The sequence below is a fragment of the Tenrec ecaudatus genome, chromosome 16 (assembly GCF_050624435.1).
Source record: "Tenrec ecaudatus isolate mTenEca1 chromosome 16, mTenEca1.hap1, whole genome shotgun sequence".
NCBI classification, from domain to species: domain Eukaryota; kingdom Metazoa; phylum Chordata; class Mammalia; order Afrosoricida; family Tenrecidae; genus Tenrec; species Tenrec ecaudatus.
Window position 1 is genome coordinate 105072635 of NC_134545.1, and position 24028 is coordinate 105096662.

At 50.0% G+C, this 24028-nt stretch overlaps 1 protein-coding gene across 3 annotated transcripts in view; it reads left to right on the plus strand.

The window, feature by feature from the left end:
• Positions 1-2629: 2629 nt before the first annotated feature.
• Positions 2630-24028, plus strand: part of PLEKHA1 (pleckstrin homology domain containing A1) — a 49162-nt gene continuing 27763 nt past the window's right edge. The window contains exons 1-4 of one of the 3 annotated variants that reach the window (XM_075535009.1): positions 2630-2836; positions 11324-11484; positions 17606-17662; positions 20458-20503. In XM_075535009.1, the coding sequence (XP_075391124.1) occupies positions 11344-11484; positions 17606-17662; positions 20458-20503 (244 nt within the window). In that variant the 5' untranslated portion in view covers positions 2630-2836; positions 11324-11343. The remainder of the gene's footprint in view (positions 2837-11323; positions 11485-17605; positions 17663-20457; positions 20504-24028) is intronic. The other 2 variants (XM_075535010.1, XM_075535011.1) reach the window with 2 other exon arrangements.

Below are 24028 nucleotides of genomic sequence, written 5' to 3' on the forward strand. Positions count from 1 at the left end.
CAACTGACTGCAGTTTCCCTTCTTGGGCTCTGATTATGGCTTTTGTTTCTCCATAAAGTACCATTATTAAATGCCAGCCGGGGACAAAGATGTATTTACACACGAGGGGGTCGGGGAAGGCATGCTATTGTTAGGGCAGAGGCGGTGAGGCTGCGGGGTAGGTGGAGGGTGAACTTTGAGCTTTTAGTTGGGAGCAAAGCCATTTCTGAAGGAGGAGGAACAGGTGATGGCTGAAATGAGTGACCAGAGTGACCACTGAGCTAGCAGCTGTTAAGTCCACTCCCAGGGGCCAGACTAGACAGAACTGGGCTCCCCAGGGTTTTCGGTGACTGGCTTTTCAGAAACAAAGTGGCAACCTTTTCTTCCAAGGCATGGGTGGGTGAATTGTAATCTCCAACCTCTCAGTCAGAAGCTGAGTACCTCAATGGTTTACGATATACAGGGACTAGCCTACATAAGTCTCTTCTTTTCCAACAGTTTTATTGGCATATATCTAGGGAGATGAGTCAGTCAGGGTGCGATGCAGCACCAATGAAGAATACAGCTTTCCTCCAGTTCCTAAATGCTCCCCCCCCCCCAACTATCATGATCCCAATTCTACCTTGCAAGTCTGGATAGAGCAGAGGATGTACACTGGTGCAGATAGGAGCTGGAGGCACAGGGAATCCAGGGTGGATGATACCTTCAGGACCAGGGGTGTGAGGGGCGGTACTGGGAGAGTGGAGGGTGAGTGGGTTGCAAAGATTACAAGGATCTGCATGTGACCTTCTCCCTGGGAGATGGACAACAGAAAAGGGGGTGAAGGGAGACATCAGATAGGGCAAGACATGACAAAATAATAATTTATAAATTATCAAGGGCTCATGAGGAAGCGGGGAGCGGGGAGTGAGGGGGAAAAAAGAGGACCTGATGCAAAGGGCTTAAGTGGAGAACAAATGCTTTGAAAATGATGAGGGCAAAGAATGTACAGATGTGCTTTACACAATTGATGTATGTATGGATTGTGATATGAGTTGTATGAGTCCCTAATAAAATGTTTTTAAAAATTCACATATCTTACAATTCAACAGTTCAATCACACCAAGAAGAGTTGTACAATCATCACTGCAATCAGTGTTAGGACATTGTCTTCATTCTTGGGCTCATCATTATTAGTTCCCCATTTCCCCCAATCTCCCTGCCATTTCCCCAAGGAAGCAATAATCCAGTGACTGTCTCTATCGATTTAACTATCCTAGATTTCACATACAGAAAAGAAACACTAAAAAACAAACAAAACAAAAATCTAATGAGAATAACAAAATAAAATAGATAAAGACCCCAATTGAAAAGAAAGCAGAAAATATTAAAAACTAGGAGAAATTTGAATGGCTCATAAGGGAGATCAAATGATGGGGGACTAAATTTTAATCTAACTGCATCTGCAACAATCCACTTTCCAATGCATTCTGCATGTTAGCAAGGCTATGCAGATCCCTGGTCCACGGTCAGAGGGCTGAATTCATGTGCATTTCCCCTTCACTATATTTTCAAAATTAGCTTTCAAATGGGTCGAAAGGGAGCTCAAACGAGAAGACAATGTATTTTGACTTAACTACTTCTGCCATGATACATTAAGTCCATTTTGATTGACTGATTGACCAGGGGATTGGGATAGTGGAGTGCACTTGGGCACCAAATCCAACCCCTCCTTATAGTCACAACCTGGCCCCTAATTGCTCAGAAGGAAAAAGATGTGGCCATCTGCTTACCACCTTGAACCCCTGTGGGCCTGTTCAACTCACTGGTTCAGCGCTGCCTGGGTGGCAATCCGCTCTAACTGCTGCAGGTTTTACTTCTCTTTCTCCTCCTTCTCTTTAAAAATGCATGCCAGGGCCCTCCCGTGGTGCAAACGGTCGGTCCACAGATCAAAAGTTTGAAAGCCTGAATGGCTACTGAGAGGTACCTCAGTACCAGAAGAGTCTTGGCCACCTGCTTATCAAAAATCAGTCACTGGAGCAATTCTACTCTGAGACTCACGAGCTAACCTTGGGATGGTACGGTCCACGCCAGGCTTGGCAGGCCTCATCCCATTTAAGATTCATTATGAGGCGGTGAAACGGGAACTATTACCATCCACCTTTTCCTGTGAGAAAGTCGCGAGGCTCTGAGAAATAAGGTAGGTAGATTCCCCAGGTAGCCATGGGTATCAATTCTCCAGAGTCCAGGCTCCTGGAGCACTTTCCCGATTGGGGGCCACGCTGTCCGGTGCGACTGGTGATAGCCACAAACCAAACCTATTTTTAAAGATCCCTGCGTCTCGCAGTTCTAGGCAATGACATCAGAGAAGCCTGCGTTCAATTCTGGAGCCAAGCCCCGTGGTACGCGAAAACTACACACCCCAGCATGCCCCTCGGCGCATCCTCCCGCCCCGCCCCCACGTCTCTCCCCGACGTGACCGAGGCCACCGCCCCAGCAATCGGGAAGACGGCCGAGGCCCGGCCCACCACGCCGCCGGGCCCGCGCGGGGCCTGCCGGGAGGTGTAGTCTCTGCGGCCTGGGAGTGCCCACTCCGGAATCTCAGCCGCCGGCTCAGGGGCTGTAGCTGCGCGGGCACGCGTGCGCAGTGCGCGGGCGGCCGTCGTGGGCGCCGCTCCGGCCAGTTCGGTGGCGGTGCGAGCCGGGGCCGCGGCGGCGCGGGGGCTCCGGGCCGAGGGCAGCGGAAAGTTTCCGCGAGGAGCGAGGCCGCGCCGGGGCGGGGTGGGCGGGGCCGGAGCGAGGCGGCGGCGGCGGCCCGGCACCGGCTGAGGCGAGCGCGCAGGCGGCCGCAAGTCCACCGAGGGGCCGGCGGGCGCTGGTGAGTGACGGACTCAGGGGGACCCTGGGCCCGGCAGCCCCTCTCCTCGTCGTGGGCGCCCGCGCTGCACCTGGGCGAGGCCGCGGGGCCGGCTCACCTGCGCGCGGGCGCCGGGAGGCGAGGGGGCGGCGTCCTGCGCCGCGATCTTTTCATTGTTTCTCTGGCCCCGGCGCCGGGCCGCCGGGGCGGGAGGGCAAGGTCGCCAGGCGCTGCTCCCGCCCCTCCGGCCGCGGCTCCGGCCCTGCGATCCGGCCGGACCGGCTGCCCGGGGGTCCCCGTGACGCGACGCGACGCGGGCAGAGGGCTCGCCCGGGAGGGGCCCCCAGGGCCGGAGCCTGCCGGGGGCGCCCTGTGTCAGGCGACTGCGCCCCCACTCAGCCGCGCCAGGCGTGTGCCCCCAGCACCTTGCCCGGGCTTGTGCGGTGGCCAGCGGGAAGTGGCCTGTCCAGGGCCATCCGAACGAGCCCAGGTCTGTAGGCTCCCGGCCACCTGGATCCTTTGGGTCCAGGTGTGTGTGATGTGCGGTGTCTTGGGGCAGCACCCCTGAGCATCCCTGGGAACGTGGTCCGGGGCGCGCCGGGCCTCAGCCTGGTGGCAATGCAGGTGCGCAGTGCACGTGAATGGAGACCACCTATCCGCCCCGAGCCCGGGCAGGAGCAGGAATTGGGGGGGCGGGGCCAGGGGGTGTCATTCTTGCCATTCCCGGTTTCCGTTTCCCCTCCCAGCCCACCCCCCTCCCCAACGCAGCGTTCGGATTTTGACAATTGATCCTTGCCTGTTTCAATACGATTTCCTTGGCAGTTCCGAAGTCGTCCCCCAAGGCGAATTCGTTTTCTAAGCAGAAGAATCTCGTTTCTTGTGTGTTGGACAGCTGGCACTAGCAGCGCACGCGGAGGGCTCGCCCACCCAGTGCCTGTGTCTTCGCGCCCCCAAAGCTCGCAGCTGGAGGGCCGTTCTTGGCGGATTCAGCACCATTGCAACAGTGGACCGCAACTTAAGGATTTATAAGCCAGCGCGCGTTGAAAACATTGCCTTCGTGACACCATTTTGAAGGATTCCCACAACAAGATTGATCCCAAGACGACGACCATTTGCCACCCACTTAGGTTTTGGGTGGTTTTTGTTTTGTTTTCATTCAGGATTTCCAGTTTGATCCACTTGTCATAAAAAATCCACCCCACCCCCCAAAGTTTGCTGAGACATTCTTTACCTTGGCCAGATATTCGCAAGGAAATAGTATTTTAGAGTGCCTATCTATTTGAAGGTGAAAATTTCAGTCGTGTGGAGGCGGAGTTTGTAGTTAATTTATCCAACAGCAATGCTGAAACCTGCGATGCTCTTCTTTGACAGGTTTTTGTGGAAGGGTATTGTGCTTCACAGATTATGTTTTGTTTCAAACACATTCAACGTTGTGGCCACTCTGAGCTTTGGTTTCGACAACATGCGCTCCCCTCTTGTCTGTGTGCCATGTGTTGGTAATTCTCACAATTTCGAGCTTTGGGTTATAAAATGTGCCACCCCACCACAGTGTCCTTTCCTAAGGCGTACTTTGTAGGTAAACTACAGTGTCCTGGAAGCATAACTTTTGTGTACACTGGGGAACCCCTAGATTGTGTACCTCACTTTATTGTGATACTTGCCTTTGGGGGGTGGTCTTGAACTGAACCAGCAAGTTCTCTGAGGTCTGCTGGTCCCTGCATCAAGATCTATGGATAGGGCTTTGAATTCGTCCTTTGGCATAAGCGATAGGTAGCTTTGGTGACATTAAGATGTGATTTATTTATATTGAAACGACCTCCAGTTTCTCTTGCTGGTTAGTATTTTTGTTGCCTGAGGGAAATGGGGGAGTGTAAGCAGGCTGATGTCTTTTTGTTGGTCCAATTTTAGCGATGTAGCTAGGTGTTGTGTAACTGAGTGTGTCGTGGACTAGGAGAGACAGTCCTGCAGGATAAGTACACAATTGTTGGGAAACTCCCATGAGTTCATAAACCGGAAGGACCATTTTAGAAGCATTTGGGGACATTAGGAATAGCGTTGGGCTCTTTTCTGGGAGAAGCTGCTCTTTACTCAGGAGTACGCTGGTTGTGAACACAGTGTATGCTGCTTCTAGGATAGTTCTTAGAAAGGCCAGAACACATCCCGTCTTTATGTCGAAGTTTTTCACTAAAAATATTTTATGGGCCCTTTTTTCAAGTATTTTTTTTTTTATTTAAGCCTGAAAGTTCTTTCAAATTCTTACAGTCACGCTGCCCACCTCAGTTATTTTGCCCATATGATCATGCGTAACCCAGATTCAAAAGAAGTGTCAGCACCATGGTTTAAGTCAGATCTTGACATTGAACTTGGTAGGGGAAGTGCTCTCTGTGTTCTTGTCAGCGATGCACAGGAAGATGGGTTTCTGAATGCATTCTGAACAGAGCAGTTCAGCAGTGGTCATGCTTACGCTCCGTGCTCACAGGACGACCGGCTTCAAATACTGAACATTTGACTTCCGCTGTGAGCCGAGTCTTTTCACTTGTGTGAGCATTTTGCATCGGTTCATATTAAAATGAAGCTCTTTAAGTTTCAAGATGTCGCTCCTCTCCCTAAAGGTCAGCAGTGACAACAGAAGTGACCACCGCCACCGGCGATCACTGTGACCGTGATTCTGAGCACTTGGGCATTTATTGTCATGGTATGGAAAGGCATGCTGGGAGGAAGAACTCCTGGTCGCTTCAGAAGCCTGCCTAGAATGCTTCCTTACTTCCAGGAACGTGGACTATTTTTCTTTAAAAATGAAACTATTGGTGCGGGGTGTAACAATAGGAATCTTTTCTTAATGTTTTGTAACATTAAATTGTTATAACCCCAAGTAGTAGTTTTTCTGTATATCTGTGGTACGGTAATGCAGATGCTTAAAACTTCCCAGGAAATGCTGCCATTCACCATTGACTTCAGTAAGGCTCTGGATGCGTTGAGTTGCTTTGAAGCAAGACCATAGGCACTTTGTGGGGTTACTATATCGAAAGCTTTCCTGAACTGAATTTCTGGTGACTGTAAAAGAACTTCTGGGTCATGTAGAAGAGTCATTTTTGTCTGTAAATCAGCTTTTCCTGTATAGACTCCTTGTCTTCCCTGCCTGCTGGATCCCTTTATTTTCCAGAAAGTTGTCCTTGCTCCCCTCGAGGCAGTCTCAGCTGTCATAGTTGAGCACTTTAACCCTGGCTCAATGACACCTCCTTGAAGGAAGGGACAACCCCAGGCGCTTAGACCTGGCATCACTCACAGAGGCCTTTAATGTAGCACCAGCCTGGCCCGGGATAGTAAATGCCCCCAGGAAGACCTTTCAGGGTCCCTTCCCTTGTGAGGGCATCACTGTTGGCAGGCTAGCCGGCAGGCTAGTGGCATCTGCCCAGGACAAGGACGAACCTAAGCTGGTTTCGTCATCACCCAGGGCCTTCAACTGCACTCTCCCGGCCCCCCTTCCCCCCTCTCTCCTCCCAGCAATGTGACATCATGGACAAATGATAGCGTTGCTACCACTCACAGCTATTAAAAGCTCCAGTTGGTCGGTCTCTCCTGGTGTGAACCTCCTTCACATGTGCTCAGTGTAAGCGCCTGCCCTCCCTGTAGGGCTCGGGGTGCCCCTAGGGCACCTCCTTCTCTCCCCCCTTTTCTGGGACCTGGTGGGGCAGAGAGGAGGCAGAAGAGAACTGGGAAGGGACAGCTCATCCTGTGTGCCCACTGATGCCCACTGTGGTAGACATGCCGTCTGGCCTTCCAGGTGGAGTTTTACCGGAAGACTCCACTGCACAGCTCCTGGCTGGGAGAGGTCCTGTGGCGATTCCTTTGTCCGCTAGCAGGCTTTGCCCTGACCCCTTTGCTCCTGCCCTGCCCTGCCCTGACCCCAAGGCCAGAGAGGGGGGAGGGGTGTGTGTGTTTCTCTAGTCTGATTTTTTTTGTAACCCAGCCACCTTCGGCCCTGTTTGCTCACTGCATCACCCCATAGGACACGTACTTCCTTGTGATGCCCAGGTGGCGGGCAGGCCTCTGAACTCTGTCCCTTTCTCTACCCTGCCCTACCCTGCCCTTTCTCATCAGCTCTCTCCCTGCCACAGAGGCACTGGCTAGTTACTCAGTCCACTGCGCAAGTAGGTACCCCTGCTTGGAGACACCCCTGATGTTGGTGAAGGAGCCTCGTGGGGCTTCCCACCTCTGCTTCCAGTGTTCTCCTGGGAACTCAGGAGACATCCAGCACTTTCTTTCTCTGCTGCCAGTCGGTTACACAGACAGGGAGGGTGTCCAGATGGTGTCAAGGGCCTCGGAGGCCAGAAGGATGCCGTGGGTGGGTGGGTGGGTGGGGGGCGGCAGGGAAAGGAGCTTGATGTCTCTATGGCCTCAGCGTGGCCAGCAGGACTGGCCCCTGAGCATCTGATTGACAGGTCTGACCTGGCAGGATTCTTTGCCTCTTATGTGACTACCTTCCTCCCCTCTGCCCCTGACTTCCCCGACTTCCTGGTTCCTTATTGAGGATATGTCTGCTCTGCTTACGTTCATCCAGGGCTGTCAGATGTGACCGCACCTCAGAGCCGCAGTCAGACTGGAGGATGGGATTTTACCCAGTCTGGCCTCACAGCTGTGTTACTAAGACCACAAATACAAGGAAATCCAGCGAGTCTTTTTCCTTTTACCCCAAACTCAAACCCACTGCCGTCAAAAGGATTCTGACTCATCGCCACCGGCAAGGGTGGAGGAACGGCTCTCGAGGTTGTCCAGCTTCAGAGAACCAGCTGCCGCCCAGCCTCCAGTGGAGCGGCTCGTGGGGTTCGAACCACTGACCTTTCAGTTAGCCGCCCAGTGAGCCCACGGTGCCCCTAGGGTGCCTGAAACCAGCTCAGAACTGGTCTGTTAGACCTGCTCCCTGCTTTCTCACCTGATGCGAAAAAAGGGACTTCCAGCCTGGCAACTGAAGCACTCACATTTGATGGAGTCACCTGTGCGTGACTTGGTACTTCAGGCAGCCACATGATGTTGGTGACGCACACACGTCAACAGCAGGGACAAGCGGCCTGCTGTCATGGAGCCTGTGGTCTGGTGTGGGCACGTGATCACGAAATAGATGCCATTTCTCAGTGGGGGTCAGTGCGAAGGAGAAGGGAGATAAGAAGTGACAGGACAAGGGCAGTGTGAGGACCTGCCATTTGAAATAGGCTGTGCTGAGAAGGTGGCATGGGCTTGCATGGAAGGCCCCAGCGAGTGAGTGGGGGCTGAGGGCCCCCGGCTTTTCCTCCATTGGTCTGAGCACAACCCCCCTGGGAGCTTTAAGACAGGACTGGCGCCTGCCGGATCCATTCTCCGGAGTTCCTGCTTTAACCGGGCCGGGAGCCCAGCCTGAGCATCACTGTTTTCCAAACCTCTCAGCTAATTCTAAAGGCTCTCCCTCTGCCTAGCCATGTGACTTTGGGCAATTTTATTAAAAACCTTTTGTACCTCAGTTTTCTCATCTAAGTACAGCAGGGGTGTGATGCTTAAAGAGATATTTAATTAGCCTGCTGTGTTTCTGATTCGTAGTGATCCTACAGGACAGAGTTTAACTGCTCCATGGGGGTTCTTGATGGCATAGTGGTTACTTGTTGGGATGGCTGGCATCCACAGGCATGCCGTTAAAAAGTACCAGCTGGGTCCCCGTGAGTCGGAATCGACTCCGTGATACAGTTGGGCTTGGGTGCAGGGTTTCTGAGACTGTACCTCTCTTTGGTAGCAGACAGCCTCATCTTTCTCCCTTGGAGCATTCGGTGGGCTAGAACCCCCAGTGCTGCCATTAGTCACAGGGTGCCTCGGATATTTCAGTACGCTATGTTAACTCTTAAAACAATGTCTGCCAGGAAGCAGGGCTTCGAACTCATTTAAATGGTTCAGCCAAGGTCTCCGGAGTCAGGTTGCTTAGTAGTCACATTGCTTGTGAGTTGGGTTTCCATCCGAGTAGGAAGCAGAAGTGCCCTCTTCAAAGATAGCGACTGACCTTGTGGGGAGCCCTGGTGACGTAATGGTTAGGAGTTGGACCATTATCCCCAAGGTCAGCAGTTTGAAACCACCGTGGCTCTGTGGGAGAAAGATGGGCTTTCTACTCCCATGGAGTTACCGTCTCGGAAACTCACAGGGGCAGCTCTATCATGCCCAATAGGGTCACTGTGAGTCAGCATCGATTTGATGGCAGTGAGTTTGTTTTGTGTGTGTGTACGTACTTGGTAGTTCACAGCTCAAAGTGTAGCCCAATGCGCCCTGGGGGCTATTGTCCAGCCAGTCAAAGTCGGACCCACTGGAGATCTGGTTGCCAAGCAACACAAGACACTGTCCTGGTTTCCTGAGCCGTGACTGAACCCTTAGGAGGCGGTTGTGCACCCAGGCAAGTAGCAGTATGGTACAAGTGTTCGTGTGCAGACTAACCACATGTGGGCCACACTCGCTCTCCCTGCTGTGTGGAAGTGGGGCAGGGGGAACTTACTGGTGTGTCAACCTACCTTTTATGTGCACTGGGAACCGAACTGTCGATGTTGCTCGCCTTGGTGCAGTAGTCCTTTTATCGTGGTGTTCTGGAACCGAACCCCAAACATATCTAAGAAGACTGAACCCTGGTGGCGTGATGGGTACATGTTGGCTAACTGCAGGGTCAGTAGTTTGAAACCTCCAGCTGCTCAGTGGGAGAAAGATGAGGCTTTCTACCCTGTTCAGGGTTACAGTCTTGGACACTCACCGGGGCAGTTCTATCCTGTCCTATAGGGTCACAGTGTGTCAGCATCAACTTACTGGCTGAGTTTGTTTTTGGTTTCAGCTCTCTTTTTGTGATGGGGGTCACTTTATTTTGATCCATTTCAGTTGTAACGATGTAGAGGGGCTTAGAGAGAGCTGATGGGGGTGCATTTAAAAGGATGAGCTTTAGAGTCCAAGCATCTGCGTTCGGGTTCTGATTCAATACCAGTTTGTTTTCTCACCTTGGAGAGTAACTCCCCTAACTCTAGGCTATTTTTTGCCTTTGGGACAATGATGCTGACTTCGTGGTGGTGCCATCCATTTGACTCTGACCCATAGCAGCCCTATGCCCAACGGAACGGAACACGGCCCGCCCTGCACCATCCTCACACTTACTCGTACTCGTCTGCTTCCTCTTTCTCGCTGCCCCTCCACTGGACCAAGCATGGTGGCCTTTGCAGGGATTGTTCTCTCCGACAACATGCCCAAAGCATACAAGATGCAGCCTAGGCGTCCTGGCCTTTAGGAGCAATCTGGCCATATTTCTTCTAAGACAAATTGGCCTGTCCTTTTAGCAGTCCATGGCACTTTCATTGTTCTTGACCAGCACCACAATTCAAATGCATCAATTCTTCTTTGGTCTTCCTTATTCAGGGCCCGACTTTCACGTGCCTAGGAGACAAATGAAAATGCCACAGCTTGAGCCAGGCAGTCAGTACCCCAGAGAAGTCCTGTGCCGCCGATGTACCTGGTACAATGCTGGCTTCATTGGGCGATTTTTAGGACTAAATGAGGTGCTAGGAGCCACGTGGTTGGTTCTGACTCACTGGACAACAGAACAAATCACTGCCTGGCGCTGTGTCATACTCATAGTTGCTGTTGTGTTTTGAGCCTACTATTTCAGTCACTGTGTCGTTCCATCTCCTTGGGGGTCTCCTTTCGCTGACCTACTTTACCTGCTCCGGTAACTGGTTGGTCCTGTTAACCGAACCAAAGGCCACTCTCCTGGCTTCTAAGGAGCATTCTGGCCATACTTCCAAGGCAGACGTGCCTGTTCTTCTAGCAGCCCTTGTAGATTGAATATTCTTTACCAACACCGGGCTCCTCGCCAGGACTCCAGACTCGTCTAGCTTCCACCTGCAGATGAGGTGAATGGAAATTGCCTGACTTGGGTCAGGCGCACCTGAATCATCAAGGTGACATCTTTGCTTCTGAACACTTCAGGGACGTCTCTAGCAGCCGATTTGCCCAGTGGAATACATTCTCCTGTGTCACGACCACCGCTTCCTAGAACGTCGACTGTGGGTCCAAGTACAATGAAATTCTTGACAAACATCAGCCTTTTCGCGACTTACCATGAATTTGCCTATCAGTCCAGTTGGGGAGGGTTTTGTTTTCTTTATGCTAAAGTATAATCCCTACAGAAGGTTAGGAGCTAATTTTGGGGTTCACTTTGGTTTGTTTTGAAAAGGGTCAGTTATCTATCTGTGGGGAGACGCTCGCTCCTTTCCCAGGACTGGTGTGTGGGCTGTTGAGTGTGGTAACCCTGCGAAAGAAGCACGAGGTCCTTCGTGGTCACCCTGGCCTCAGAATGTGTGCACAAGTTCACATCCAGCCAGTCCCCACTCGCCCCCCGCCCCGTCTCTCCACCCAGTGATGGGTGGAGGGCAGTTTGCGGAATACACAGAGCCGTGGCAGCCCCTTGTGTGAGGAAGCCCTTTCATCTCGAGAGCTTATTGTTGGTGTTTTGTTTCACAGTGTAATGTTCAAGCTCAGAGATGCCTTATGTGGATCGTCAGAATCGCATTTGTGGTTTTCTGGACATCGAAGAACATGAGAACAGTGGGAAGTTCCTCCGGAGGTACTTCATCCTGGACACCAGGGAAGACAGTTTCGTATGGTACATGGACAACCCACAGGTGTGTCAGCCCGCAAGGGCCCCCCTTCAGAAGCAAACTGAAACCTATGTGTTGTGAAGAATGTGGTGTTTTGCAGAGGCCTTCGGGGTGGGCCTGAACAGGATCCATTGTCTACACTGGCTGCACTCCAACCCCCACTCTCAGGTGCAGTCATGAAAGTCAGTCTATGCGATAAGTAATGTGTGTGGATATGTATGTTTTCCCCAGTTGAGAGGGTCGCTCTGATAGAAGATTCTGAATTCATTTGGGTTGAAGGTGCCTGCTCTACAATAGGGACTGCTGTCCTGTAATAAACAAACAACTTGAACTGCTTGATCATGGAGCTCCTAGGTGGCATAAAGGTGCGCTGGTGGCCTTGTGATTACACATACCACCAGCCGACCCATGGGAGACAGAGGTGGTTTTCTACTCCCATAAAGAGTTACCGCCTCGGAAACCCACAGGGGCAGTTCTGCCTTGTCCTCTAGGGTCGCTGTGAATCAGAATGGACTAGATAGCTGTGAGTGAGTGAGCGAGCGAGCGAGTGAGTGAGCAAGCGGGCGCAGAACTGTTAGCGCACTTGGCTGCTAACAGAGGTGGAGACTAAGTGCACCCCGAGGTACTTCAGAACCGAAGAAAGGCCTGGTGGTCAGCTTCTGAGCACTCTGCCCTCAGAGACCCTGCAGAGCACAGGCCTACTCCGAGGCACACGGGAGGCAGGAGGTGAATTGCCCCGAAGGCACTTGGTCTGGTCTGGGGCTGTAAGCACTGGCCACTCTTGCAGTCGGGTAACCCCTTTCATCTTCTGGCACTCCACTTGTGGGTCGACCGGCCACGAATTGACACGCACTTTGATCTGACTGTTGTCCTGCAAAACCTGGGGTGGATGTCATCGATTAATAATTAGAGTCCCCAGGCTAACATCTGTGCCAGACCGTTGCTGGGAGATCACCTTGTTGAGCAGTTTTACACCTTACCCGCGCAGCTCCTTCTCCACAAATCCTAACTGTTGTAAGACAGCTACAGATGGGAGTGCATTGAGAAGCAAAAACAGGTGCTACGCAAGGGGCATGTCTCTGGGGAACTTCTGAGCCTGACTTGAGACTCACTCCTCTCATCTAGTGGATGCTGTGGTCCTCTGAGGAAGAGCGGGCCCTGGGGGATGGGTGGGTTCCTGCTGTCCACACAGTAGGAACTGGTTCCCTGGTCTGGAATAGTCTTCATGACTGTTTGCTGATTTTTAGGTCAGAATTGAGAGTGTGAAGAACAGGGATCCCAGTACTAATTTCGCTACCTCCGTAGTGCAAGAAACCCATCTCTCCTTGGTCTGCAGTTCAGCTGGTGCATGAACCGCACCTTACTAGCCTGAATGGCTTCCCTTTGGGACAGGTTGAGTAACTTTTACTGTGAGTCAGAATCTAGAGCCTTGGATCTTCTGCCCCTTGGAGCCCTGGTGGCATAGTGGTTACTTGTTAGGCTGCCAACTACAAGGTCAGTGGTTCAAAACCATTTGCAACTCCGAGGGAGAAAGATGAGGCTTTCTGCTCCCATGAAGAGTTAACAGTCTCAGAAATGCACATTGGGAAGCTCCACCCTATCCTATTGGGTCGCTATGATTCGGCATTGACTCGGTGGTGGTGAGTTGGATGAGTCTGTCCCATGATCCATGTGTGGCGGCTCTATTAGTCCTCTTCCGTAAAGTAAGTTTCATTCTTCTCCCACCGGCAGCCTTTCCAACTTTGAGGCCCAGTTAGGGCTTGAATTCAGCTTTTGATACTTGAGTGTGGGCAATTTATGAGACTTTTGGGTAGAAATTATTCCGTCCCTGGGAACGCTGGTGGCATAGTGGGTTAGTCGGTGGGCTGCTACCCATGAGGTCGCAGTTCAAACCCTGTTTTAGAGGGTTGCCGGGAGTTGGAATCCACTTGGTGGCAATGAACCTGGTCCAGTCCCTCTCTCTATCCCCGTAGAGCTTCTTGGCTCCCCTTCCACACACCTCTCTCCAGGGGGTAGTGACCTGGCTGTGATTCTGACCGTTATTGATTTGATCAGTCTGCCGGAACAGCCTCCCAAAGAAATCAGAAGCTGACACAGTTGTGCGCACCAGGCTGAGTTTCCCTTCCTTTCCTGTGACCCAGTTCTCTCCCACACTCCTTTTCCCAAGGTAGAAGCTGACTCAGCACCCTTGTACCCTCTAATTACTATTTACTAGACTCCAGTTCCCTGTGTTCCACCCCCTGAGGTGGTGAGAATGTAGCCACTCCCGCTTCTGCTCCTCACGCTCCCTGATTCGCCACAAGGTCCGACTGACTTCTGGATGGCCCCTCCTGCGTCTCACTGAGACGGCCGCTCGGTCCCGGACAAGCTAGATGTAGGATTCCTGCTTAACAACCCTAGAGAAAGGAAGTCCAAAGCCAAATCTGGTCAGGACCCAGATGCAAATGAGCTTGGAATTCAGAGGGCAGAGTGGCAGCCTTCTGTCAGGTGTAACTTGGGAAGTTGACGTAGAAGGATGGTCGGCTTTGAGCAAGAGGTGGAGAAGTGCACCTGCAGGGCTCACAGAGTATCATGGGCAAATAGCTCATTGCAAGAGGGCCTGGGCGATCTGCACAAGAGTGAGTGCCCGCCCTTCGACTGGCACGGAGGGTACATGCCAAGATTTGCCCTCAACTGGGACCCTTTCACAACAACTGTTTTTAGGCCAGGTCTATGAGCCGGAATGAGGGCATTGGCTTTTCCGAACAGTGCAGAATCTGCCGTTATTCCTCCGCATGTTTTTATTTCATCTATCTCAACCTGTGGGAACCTTTAAAATCTTGGTTCTTAGCCATCCATATCAGCCTTGTGCCATTTTTAAACATAACAGCCGAGACACGTCCCATCCCTTATGACATCGTGATGTGTTGGGCCAGGTGTGGTGAGGCGCAGAACCCTGTGGCATGCCCCCGCCTCCTCCTAGGTCCGTCTTTACCCCCGAGCCTGTGAGCGCGTTGTGCCACCAGCTATCAACCATCTCGCTCACTTTAAAACTCCTCACAAGATGGTCAGGACACACTTCATGAAATGTCTCAAGATGATTATGGTAAGCTGAACCGTGGGAAACAGCCAACGTAGAGCCGTCTTGTGCTGTTAAAACAAGGCTGTCATCAGCAGGTGGTCAGCCTAGGTGAGTAGGGTCAGGGGCTGGCACAGAGCTGAGCCCATTGGATCCCCCAGCAAAGGCGAGGATGTCCGTTCGTAGGGAGGTGGGAGGGAAACTAATGGAAGATGAAATCGAAGTCGCTGTAACAGGAAGTGGCTTTGAAGAGGCTTGAAAAATGATTTTGGCAAAGTGAGTTCAGGAACGCTTAAGTAACAAATGGCTTATTTCCCTGGTCATATGATGTATCGTCTTAGCTTAGTATTGGTTGTTTGTGGTCAGATAGCTGATTTTGAAGCTCCAGTATTTCCACTTGAACCTGGACCCATTGGGCTGGTCTGTAGAAACCGGGCCTTTTGAATGCCCTTGCTCTCCCAGCAGCTGCCTGTCCTGGCGCAGTGACACCATGTGACCCCTGACCCCGAGCAAGCGTTATGCTTGCCTTTTGCCTTGCTCCCCCCCCCCCACACACACACACAGAGGCCTCGTGCTCATTAACGTGGTAACCCTAGGATAAGGTGACAAGATTTTAACACTGGTAAAGCGGGACACCAGCAGGACACCATTGATAAAACTCATATCCTGGCGAAATAGCCACATGGCAGCCGAAAACCATACACCCTAGCTTGCTGTGCATTCTTTCCAAAAATCGGAACTTTTTAAAAAACGCCATGGGACTTGGGAAAAATTGTTCAAAAGCAGGACGTCTGGTCACCTTACCCTAGGAAGGCGGACAGGGGAGAACGTGGCCTTGGGAGAGAGGGAGCAGCCTGTGAACGGAGTCCCTCTGAGTGTAGTTCGGGATATTTAAAACATTTTTGCATTTTATTTCCTTAATCGGAAAAGAGCCCGACATTTAAAGCAACGGCCACACCCACACCCCCCCTAACTCTGTAAACAAGATATGATGCAGAAGAACACCGACCGACCTTTCCTAAGGACAGACGGAGCTTTTGCAGTGTGATGTAGCCTTTGTTACCTATAAGTTACATTTAGAAGATTATCATCAATGGCATAGTTTCAAGCAAATCATAATGCAGACTTACTGTTCTCAGGAGTGAGAGCGCTTAGTCGGCCTGCTCCTTCCAGCAATGACCAGTCGGTTTGGAGGAATCTCCAATCTTTGCATGTCTCGGATCCCATGCAATTAACTGGATCCAGTAAGCTGATACCTGGCAGAGAGGGTTCCGCCTCACCACTCATGAGAAGCCCAGAGAGCTTTTTAAAAAGTTTTCTCTAGTGTACATTATTATACAGACAATTAAAAAGTTAAGCCAGCTTAATCTCCATCTGCACTCACTTTGAAAGTCAAGGTTGTTTCCATTTTACTTTGTTCTAGTCTTGATTACATTTCCCAGATGTGTTATTAGGGTTTCTTACCTCCATCACGAGATCACCAGAATTATTCATGGAAACAAACTTTCCGTGTCACATCTGCTCAAAAGCCTTCTCCATGGTTTCAAATGATCAGCTCTGCGAATTCCTTTGCCACCTTGTTCTTTACCTGGGTGCCCTCTGATTTTGGTTCTCCATTTAGTTTCCCAAACGTGTCATTTTCTACACAACCGCAGGGTGCCCTGTGTTACAGTCCAGAGCACGCACATTCCTATCCCAGCACCGAGCTTCAGAGTGTCCTCCAGCCGGCCCCGCCTGGAAGACTCTCCTCTCCCGTCTTCATGCCCCAGAGTTTGCCCATCTAGCCTTCAGGGTCCGACTGAAATGTCTTTCATCACAGACGAACTTCAGTTTTTCTGAGACAGCCTCGCCAGAAAGAGTCTCCCTCCTCAGAATTTTTTACTCTTAAACCTGTTTGTGTTTTGGGGTTTTTTTGGTGACAGATGTGTTGATGCAAACCATATTCCAAATGATTGGTATAAAAGTGCCATTATATACATTCCCTGTCTATGATTAACAATGTAGGAATGAATATCAATGGAGATTAAATATGATAGGATACATACTGTTGTTAGGTAGCGACCCCATGCACACCAGAACAAAACACTGCCCGGTCCTACGCCATCCTCACAATCGTCCCTGTACTTGAGCCCATTGTAGCCACTGTGTCCGTCCATCTCCTTGAGGGCCCTCCTGTCTTTCGCTGGCCCTCTCTTTTACAAAGCATGATGTCCTTCTCCAGGGACTGGTCTTCCCCATGCCTCTAAGGAGCACTCTGACCATACTTCTTCCACGGCAGATTTGTTTGTCCTTCTAGCAGTCCATGGTCAAGTCTCCTTTGGTCTTCCTTATTCAGGGTCCGACTTTCACAGGCCTATGAGATAATTGACGATTCCATGGCTGGAGCCAGACACACCTTGTTCTCCAAGTAACAGACATACTAAGCTACTTAAATGGGGGGATCCCGTACTTGTTTTTAAAGAAATATATTTGATGATGAAACACAGTTTTTATACAATAAAATATTGTATACTCGGGTTTTAAATATATATATATATATATCTAAACAGATATATTTGTCTTTTCTATGGCATGAAGTTGATACTGACTCATAGCGCACCTATAGGACAGGGTAGAACTGCCCTCTGGGTGTCTGAGACTGTCACTCGTAATGGGAGTAGAAAGTCTTTTCTTTTTCCTACAGAGCAGCCAGTGGTTTCAAACTGCCGACCTTGTCAGGTAGCAGCCAACACGGGACAGCTACTCTACCAGCGCCCCTGTTGCTCTCAGGAACAGACTCTGCTGTTCTTTATAATCCTTTAAAGTCATACAAACAAGAATTATCCTACCCACAATGATGAGATATTATATATATATATATATATATATATGAATATGAGAGAGATCTCAAGTAGGATTCAGTTTTGTTACCTAAGGTGTCATCTTGATTTCAAACTTCCAGGCCTAGTAAGGACTGACTGGCTTGGTTTAGAAAATGTGATATTATAAAATGTAATTTCATAACTTTTCTTGGAACATTATAATGTAAAATAAGTTCATAATGTTGCTTATTAACTTGTTATTGACAAATTAATTATTTGCTTCCAGAACCTACCTTCCGGATCATCCCGCGTGGGAGCCATTAAACTGACCTACATTTCAAAGGTACTCTTTCTGCGCCATCGCCTGCCTGCTCGTGCGTGAGTTCAGGGCCCTCAGACAGGAGTGGGACAGAAAGAGCGTGCCCCCAGTGATGACGGAAAGTGCACCGTGGTGTCCCTGTCAGGAAGGGCTCCACACTGTTGGAACCAGGAGGCCAGCCATGGAGTTCATGTGTGTGTGACCAGGCTGAGGCACGCTAACCTGCAGGCTCTTACCCGGAGAAGGCCAGAGAAGGCCGCTCTCTGTGCTATGGTACTTACACTGGGTCTGGTTTCTCTTGAAGACAACGACTACCATCCTCACGACGGGAGATGCTTTTCCCTTCTTTCATTTTGTTCCTGCTAATTTCTGATTCTTTCAGTATGGACTTGTTTTGCTGGCATTTCTACAACTATATATGTGTTTTATTTCTTAGTTTTCAGAATTTTAGATTTGTGATTGATCAGGCAGCTCTTTTTCTTTCACGAGTGTTTTGGGAACTTAGATTGAAGTCCCTGAAGAGTTAGCCCTGTGAGGGTTGTGGAGGTTTCCTTTGCATTCGACCAAAAGCAATAACAGTTTGCTGATGACATGAGACTCGAAAGTCAGAGACGCATCTGCACAGGCACCGTGTAGGCATGCATGAGAGTGCGCATCAGTGAGTCCTGTGATCAGATTGCTCTTGAAGGTGGTTACGTAATTTGCCCTCTTTTTGATATAATTGAATCAATCTCTACTCCTCAAAACTGATTTTTTTTTTTTTTACCATTTTGTTGCGGGGCTCTTAACACACGGATGACAATCCACCGTTCAGTTGTATCAAGCACATTCGTCCATAGGTTTCCATCAACATCTTCAAAATGTTCTTTCTACTTGAGCCCTTGGTATTAGGTCCTCTTTTCCCCTCCTCCCCAACCTCAAAACGGATTCTTCATCACAAACGCCTTTCCTTGCTGCCTGGGATAGCATTGAAATCACTGAAAGGCTTGGGGCCTTTTTTTGCACTAAAGTGAAACTAAATTAGGACCATGTGCACTGTTCTCACTCACCTACAGACCGGACCTAAAGACGCTTTAGGGTGGATCTTACCCGTGACTTGAACTGCCTGTAGATGAGTGTACATTTTAAACACAGGTACATCATTTCAACAGACAACTGGTTTATAAATGGGCTTCTGTTTATAAGAGAGAAATTTTTATAAATAAAAATTATTTATACCCCAGCAGAGCTATTGATTTTGCTTAATTAAAAGAAGGGGGAAATTAGCCCCCGGCAACAATAGTTACGTATCTAAACCAATACATCAGACTTGCTGCCATGGGGTCAATATTGACTCATAGCCACCCCTTAGGGGTTTCCGAGATGGGCACTGGTGACGGGAGTGGAAAGCCCACTCCTCCTCCTATGGAGCTGCTGTTGGGGGATTGACCCGCTGACCACGCGGACTGCAGCCCAATGAATAACCCCTGCACCCCAAGGCTCCCATGTAGCCAAAGAGAAACATGCCTTCTGTTGAAGCCATGTTATGTAAATTTGCAAAAGACAAACAATGCTTAAGCATACCTTAATTGTTCCAATAAATCAAGACGTTAAAAAGTGCTTCTGAGAGGCTTTGATTCAGTAGAGTCTCTTAGGAGGCAGCATGGAATCCCATGGCAAGACAAATTGAAGCCCTCCAGCCTTCTTGGCTGTGTTGCTGGAATATGCATATTGGTAAGCAGGTAGTGTGCCGAGCATTTTGGACTGCCAGTGAACTGATGCGGAAAGGGCCATTGACGAGGTGGAGAGGGAGCAGTGGTGCTGGAGCTCCTTCATGAAGAGCTGGCTCAGTGAAGCAGGCAGGTGCACCGGCCGGATGGTGCCCCTCCTCCACGGCTCCGCCCTTCCAGTGTAACCTCGTCGTGAACCTGGGTTCACTTTTATCTCTGCCCACAGCCGGCTGGAGTTTGAATTGTACACGTTGTACTCCCCTCTGGCCTTGCCACTGTTTTGGTTTATTCCAGACCTTATTCCTGGCAGCACAAACCACAGTGTGACTCAGACCTGTGACTTTGTCCTTAGGATCAGTCAGGAGTCCCAGACCTGGAATTCCCTCTGAAGGCGCAGAACAGATCCAAAGTCAGGAATGTTAACACCAGGCCGTAGCAGGGCCGAGAGCTAGGTCGTTGAAAGCATGTGCGGCATGGTTGCCTTCCCGTCTAGAATGAGCCGTGTTGCTCCCTTCAGGAAGGTGACTGTTATCCTGTCTGGTCCAGTACCAGAGCGCACCGAGAGCCGTGCGATCCCTTCACAGCAGATAAATGTCTCTTCAGTGCACAGGCCACTCTGCCTCCCACCACCAGTATTCTCTTGCACAAGGGCCTTCAGAAAGCTGCTGGGAAAATGGAATTCAAAGACAGTGAGCACTCCTTGTGGCTCACGGGGTAGGATTAAGTTATTTGGGGAGCACTTGCAGTTTCCTTATCTACTGAGGCTCTTTCCCAAAATTAAGTTAAACTCAGAATATGTGTATGTGTGACTTAAAGTCTAACGGTGCGCTTTGAGCTTTTCCGCCTTTCCTTTAAAGGAAAGATGACGTTTGTGTAGCAAAAATGTGGCAGTGACATTTGTCTGCTCCATTGTTCCACTGCCCCCTGGATCCTGTACTTAGTTAGCATTCTTTCCCAGTTGACAGTCAGGTTTATCTGTGTTTAGCACTGGGGGGGGGGGGGTATGTGTGTGGGGGGGAGGTCCTGCGTGTGGAAGCTTACACAATGTTTAAGGTGGGTTCTAGATGTCATCCAAAGAAGCGAGTCACTCATCTCTCTCTTTCCCACCAGGTGAGCGACGCAGCCAAGCTCAGGCCAAAGGCAGAGTTCTGTTTTGGTAAGTAACCGGTTTTGTTGTTTGAATTAGGCTGGGGTCTCCCGGTCTACTTTTGTCGAGCACTTGAACGCTTCTTTCTGTCCGTGAGCTGTGCCGTGTCTGAGAGGTCTCTCACTGCTTGCCGTTTCCGCAGTGCTCCTGCCCACAAGCAGAGGGAGGGGTTGAGGAGTGTGCATCCGTTGGCGGCGGTTCTGATGGAATTGTAATCTAGCTAGCAACCTTACCTGGTCTTTCCATGGAGCCCCATCTCTCCTTTCTGACTAAGGGCGAGGGGCTCTCCTGGCAGAGAGAGTGGGACTCCTTTGCTGCCTTCTCTTGTATTGTTTTCTTATAAGATTGGCTCTCAAGCAGCTCATGCCGTGAAGGAAACCTTCTTGGACCCTTCTCCTCTGCCCTTGACTGGCTGTCATCAGAGACCTTATGCCTTCGGTTTGCCAATAAGAAAATGATGCCTTATTTCTTGGTCTGGATTTGAATCACATTTGTGTGGTAGTTTTTATAGTTGTGTGAGATGGTCTCCTCCTTCCTCTTGCCCCCTGCTCTGGGGACCAGGAGTTTGTGTTCTTAAAACAATCAAATATAGGATTCTTCTGCTGCTGCTGCCTTGTTAGTACAGTTTTCCCTTGATTTGTGAGGACACTTGGTAACCCCACACATGAAGGCCTAGCTGAGGCTCAGTATCAGAGACGGCGGGAGTGTAGAAATGCTAGTTGCTTGGCGGGTTCGGTGGCCCTGGGAGTCAGCACTGCAGGCTGCCCTGCCCTGTGTGCCTCTGATGGCTAGCTTCAAGAACATGTGAAACCGTCAAGGACAGCCTCAGACGAGACCGACACTTCAGTCGGACCTAGGCCCTCAGCGCGAATCCATTGTAGAAGGAGCGTCGAGACGCATTGCAGTTGAGTTCCAAATCAATTTTTCCCATAAGAAATAACTGAAAGTGTTATGTTAATCCATTTTTGACCACCAAGTTTTAACGTCACCTGCCTTTTTATACAAAACATTACACAGAAATTTCAAAGTAACTAAGTTCAGAGTGAAATAATATAATTTAAATAAGAAACACAGCCGTAACCGTGTTTAACAACTACAGCATGGCCCATACCCTGAGTTGGATGAAGATCTGGCTCTGTGGACGTGGATGGGGAGAGGAGGTGTGGAAAGAGTCATTGGTTGGAAGGGGAATCCCTTCCGCAAAACCAAAAGCTAGCTGCTTTTCTAGAGTTGTTGCCCTTCGTAGGACCTGGCTGCCTTTCTCTTAAAAAAAAATTCTGTCTAATGTGGTCTGTTGGTGTTTCCTTAATCGTTTTTTAAAAGTGTTTACTAAATTATCATAAAAATATTGATAACACAATTAGCCAGTTCCTTACCATGGTGATTCTTTTCAAAAAAATCTTTCTTAGGACCCATATTTTGTATCTAAAAGCAGTACAAAAAGCCACAAAAACTATGAAAAGTATAGCAAAATGCTTGGAACACAGCCGCAAAAGGTTTAAACGTGTACTAACAACGTGTACTAACGCCAACTAATGCCGAGTGACCCACACACGGACTGCTTTTGTTTACAAAGATCATGTGCCCTGGGTCAGATTCCGATGTTTTGTTTGAGCTTCGATGCAAAATTTTCTGGACATTTTGGGTTGAAATCCGATGATGTCAAGTACTGATGCAGTCTGAATACCATGTTTCTACTGTATTCTGTGTAGTCTTCATGAGACAGTCACATTCATATGGGGTGAGGTAGGCGAGAGCTTTGAAAAAGTTTGTGGGAAAATGTAATTAAATGTGTGTGAACTGTGATAAGAGTTGTATGAGCCCCTAATAAATTGTTTTAAAAAAAAAGACAAGGTGTTTTTCTTTTTTAATAAATCATTTTATTGGGGTCATACAACTCTTATCACAATCCATACATACATCATTTGAGTAAAGCACCCTTATACATTCGTTGCCCTCATCATTCTCAAAATTCGCCTTCCACTTGGGTTCCTGGAATCAGCTCATTTTCCTCTTTTTCCCTCCCCCTCCCTCCCTGCTCTCCCCTCCCTCACGGACCCTTAATAACTTAAAAAATTATTACTCTATCCTATCTTACACTGCCCGGCGTCTCCCCTCACCCACTTTCCTGTTGCCCATCCCCCAGAGAGGAGGTTACATGTAGATCCCCGAGATTGGTTCCCCCTTTCTACATCCCCTTCCCTCCCGGTGTCGCCACTCTCACTGCTGGTCCTGAGGGGTTCATCTGTCCTAGATTCCCTGTGTTTCCAGATCCCTACTGCACCGCTGTGCATCCTCTGGTCTAACCAGGTCCGCAAGGCAGAATTGGGGTCATGATAACTGGGGGAGGGGGGAAGCATTCAAGAACTAGAGGAAGGTTTTGAGTTTCATTGTTGCTATACTAAACCCTGAGTGACTCATCTCCTCCCCACTACCCCTCTGCAAGGGATGTCCAGTAAGACAGGGGTTTTTGATGAGCTTTTGAAGCCCCCTTCTTATTACAGGTAGTGATTATCATGAGACCTTGGACAGGATCTGAAACAGATTTTAAAACCAGCATTGCATGTGTACGACGCTGTTACAACCAGGATGACTAGGAGGCAGCTCTCCAAGCTTGCTCTCCAGCCCTCCCATGGCTCACCCCAGGGAGTTCTCAGTCCCCCTGACAGAGTGGTATCAGTAAAGAGGAGTCAGGGGCTCTCCAGTGGTGCGTTTGGCTGATTAAACCAGTGATGTCATCCTCATTCAGGAAAGAAGCAACTCTGCGTCGTGAAGGCCCCCCAGTCAGTCCAGCTCAAGTCCTTAGGTCCACGCTCTCCGGGCCCTCTCCAGACTAACGGACGGCAGGCCGATGATGCAGAAGGGTGAGGCAGGAAGCAGGCAGATCACTGGCGGGTGAGGACACAGCCTTGTATATCTGAGATCCTTGGAAGCATGGCAGGGTGCCAACAGCTCTGGGGTCAGTTGGCCCACGGGGCCACCCTGGAGGCCAACACAGAGAGGGATCCCAGTGAAGTTGCAGCCAGGAGGAAGATGAAGTGCCAGAGAGAGAGGGAGGGTCCCCGTTTCTTCCTGGTGAGAAGGCCACACCCCCAAGGGAGACATCTTCAGGCTCCACCCCTGCACTCAACTCTCATACATATAGAAGTTGACATGAAATCGTCCCAACTACCATTAAGTGGCCATCGTTAGGAGTTTGCTGTGATGGAACAGTGAAGGGCAGGGTGGCACTTGGGCATGGGCTTCCTTAGTCTTCTGTCCCCAGATGCTCACACATGTATTGGCCTGCTCCTGGAGTGTTGGGCAGGCCTCAGGCAGTTGATGAGCCATCAGGCCCCTTCCAACTGTGTTTATCTCCCCAGACTATCAGCCAAGCCCCACAGTTCCCATTCCAGCAAGGGTTTTAGAAATGAAAAGTCTGCTGCTTAGATGATTTTAGAAGATATCCTTCCCACCCCACCCATGAGATTGCATGTACTTTTGGTTCACCGTGATTGCAGTGTGCCAGTCACATCATGGGGCAGCCATTTCAGT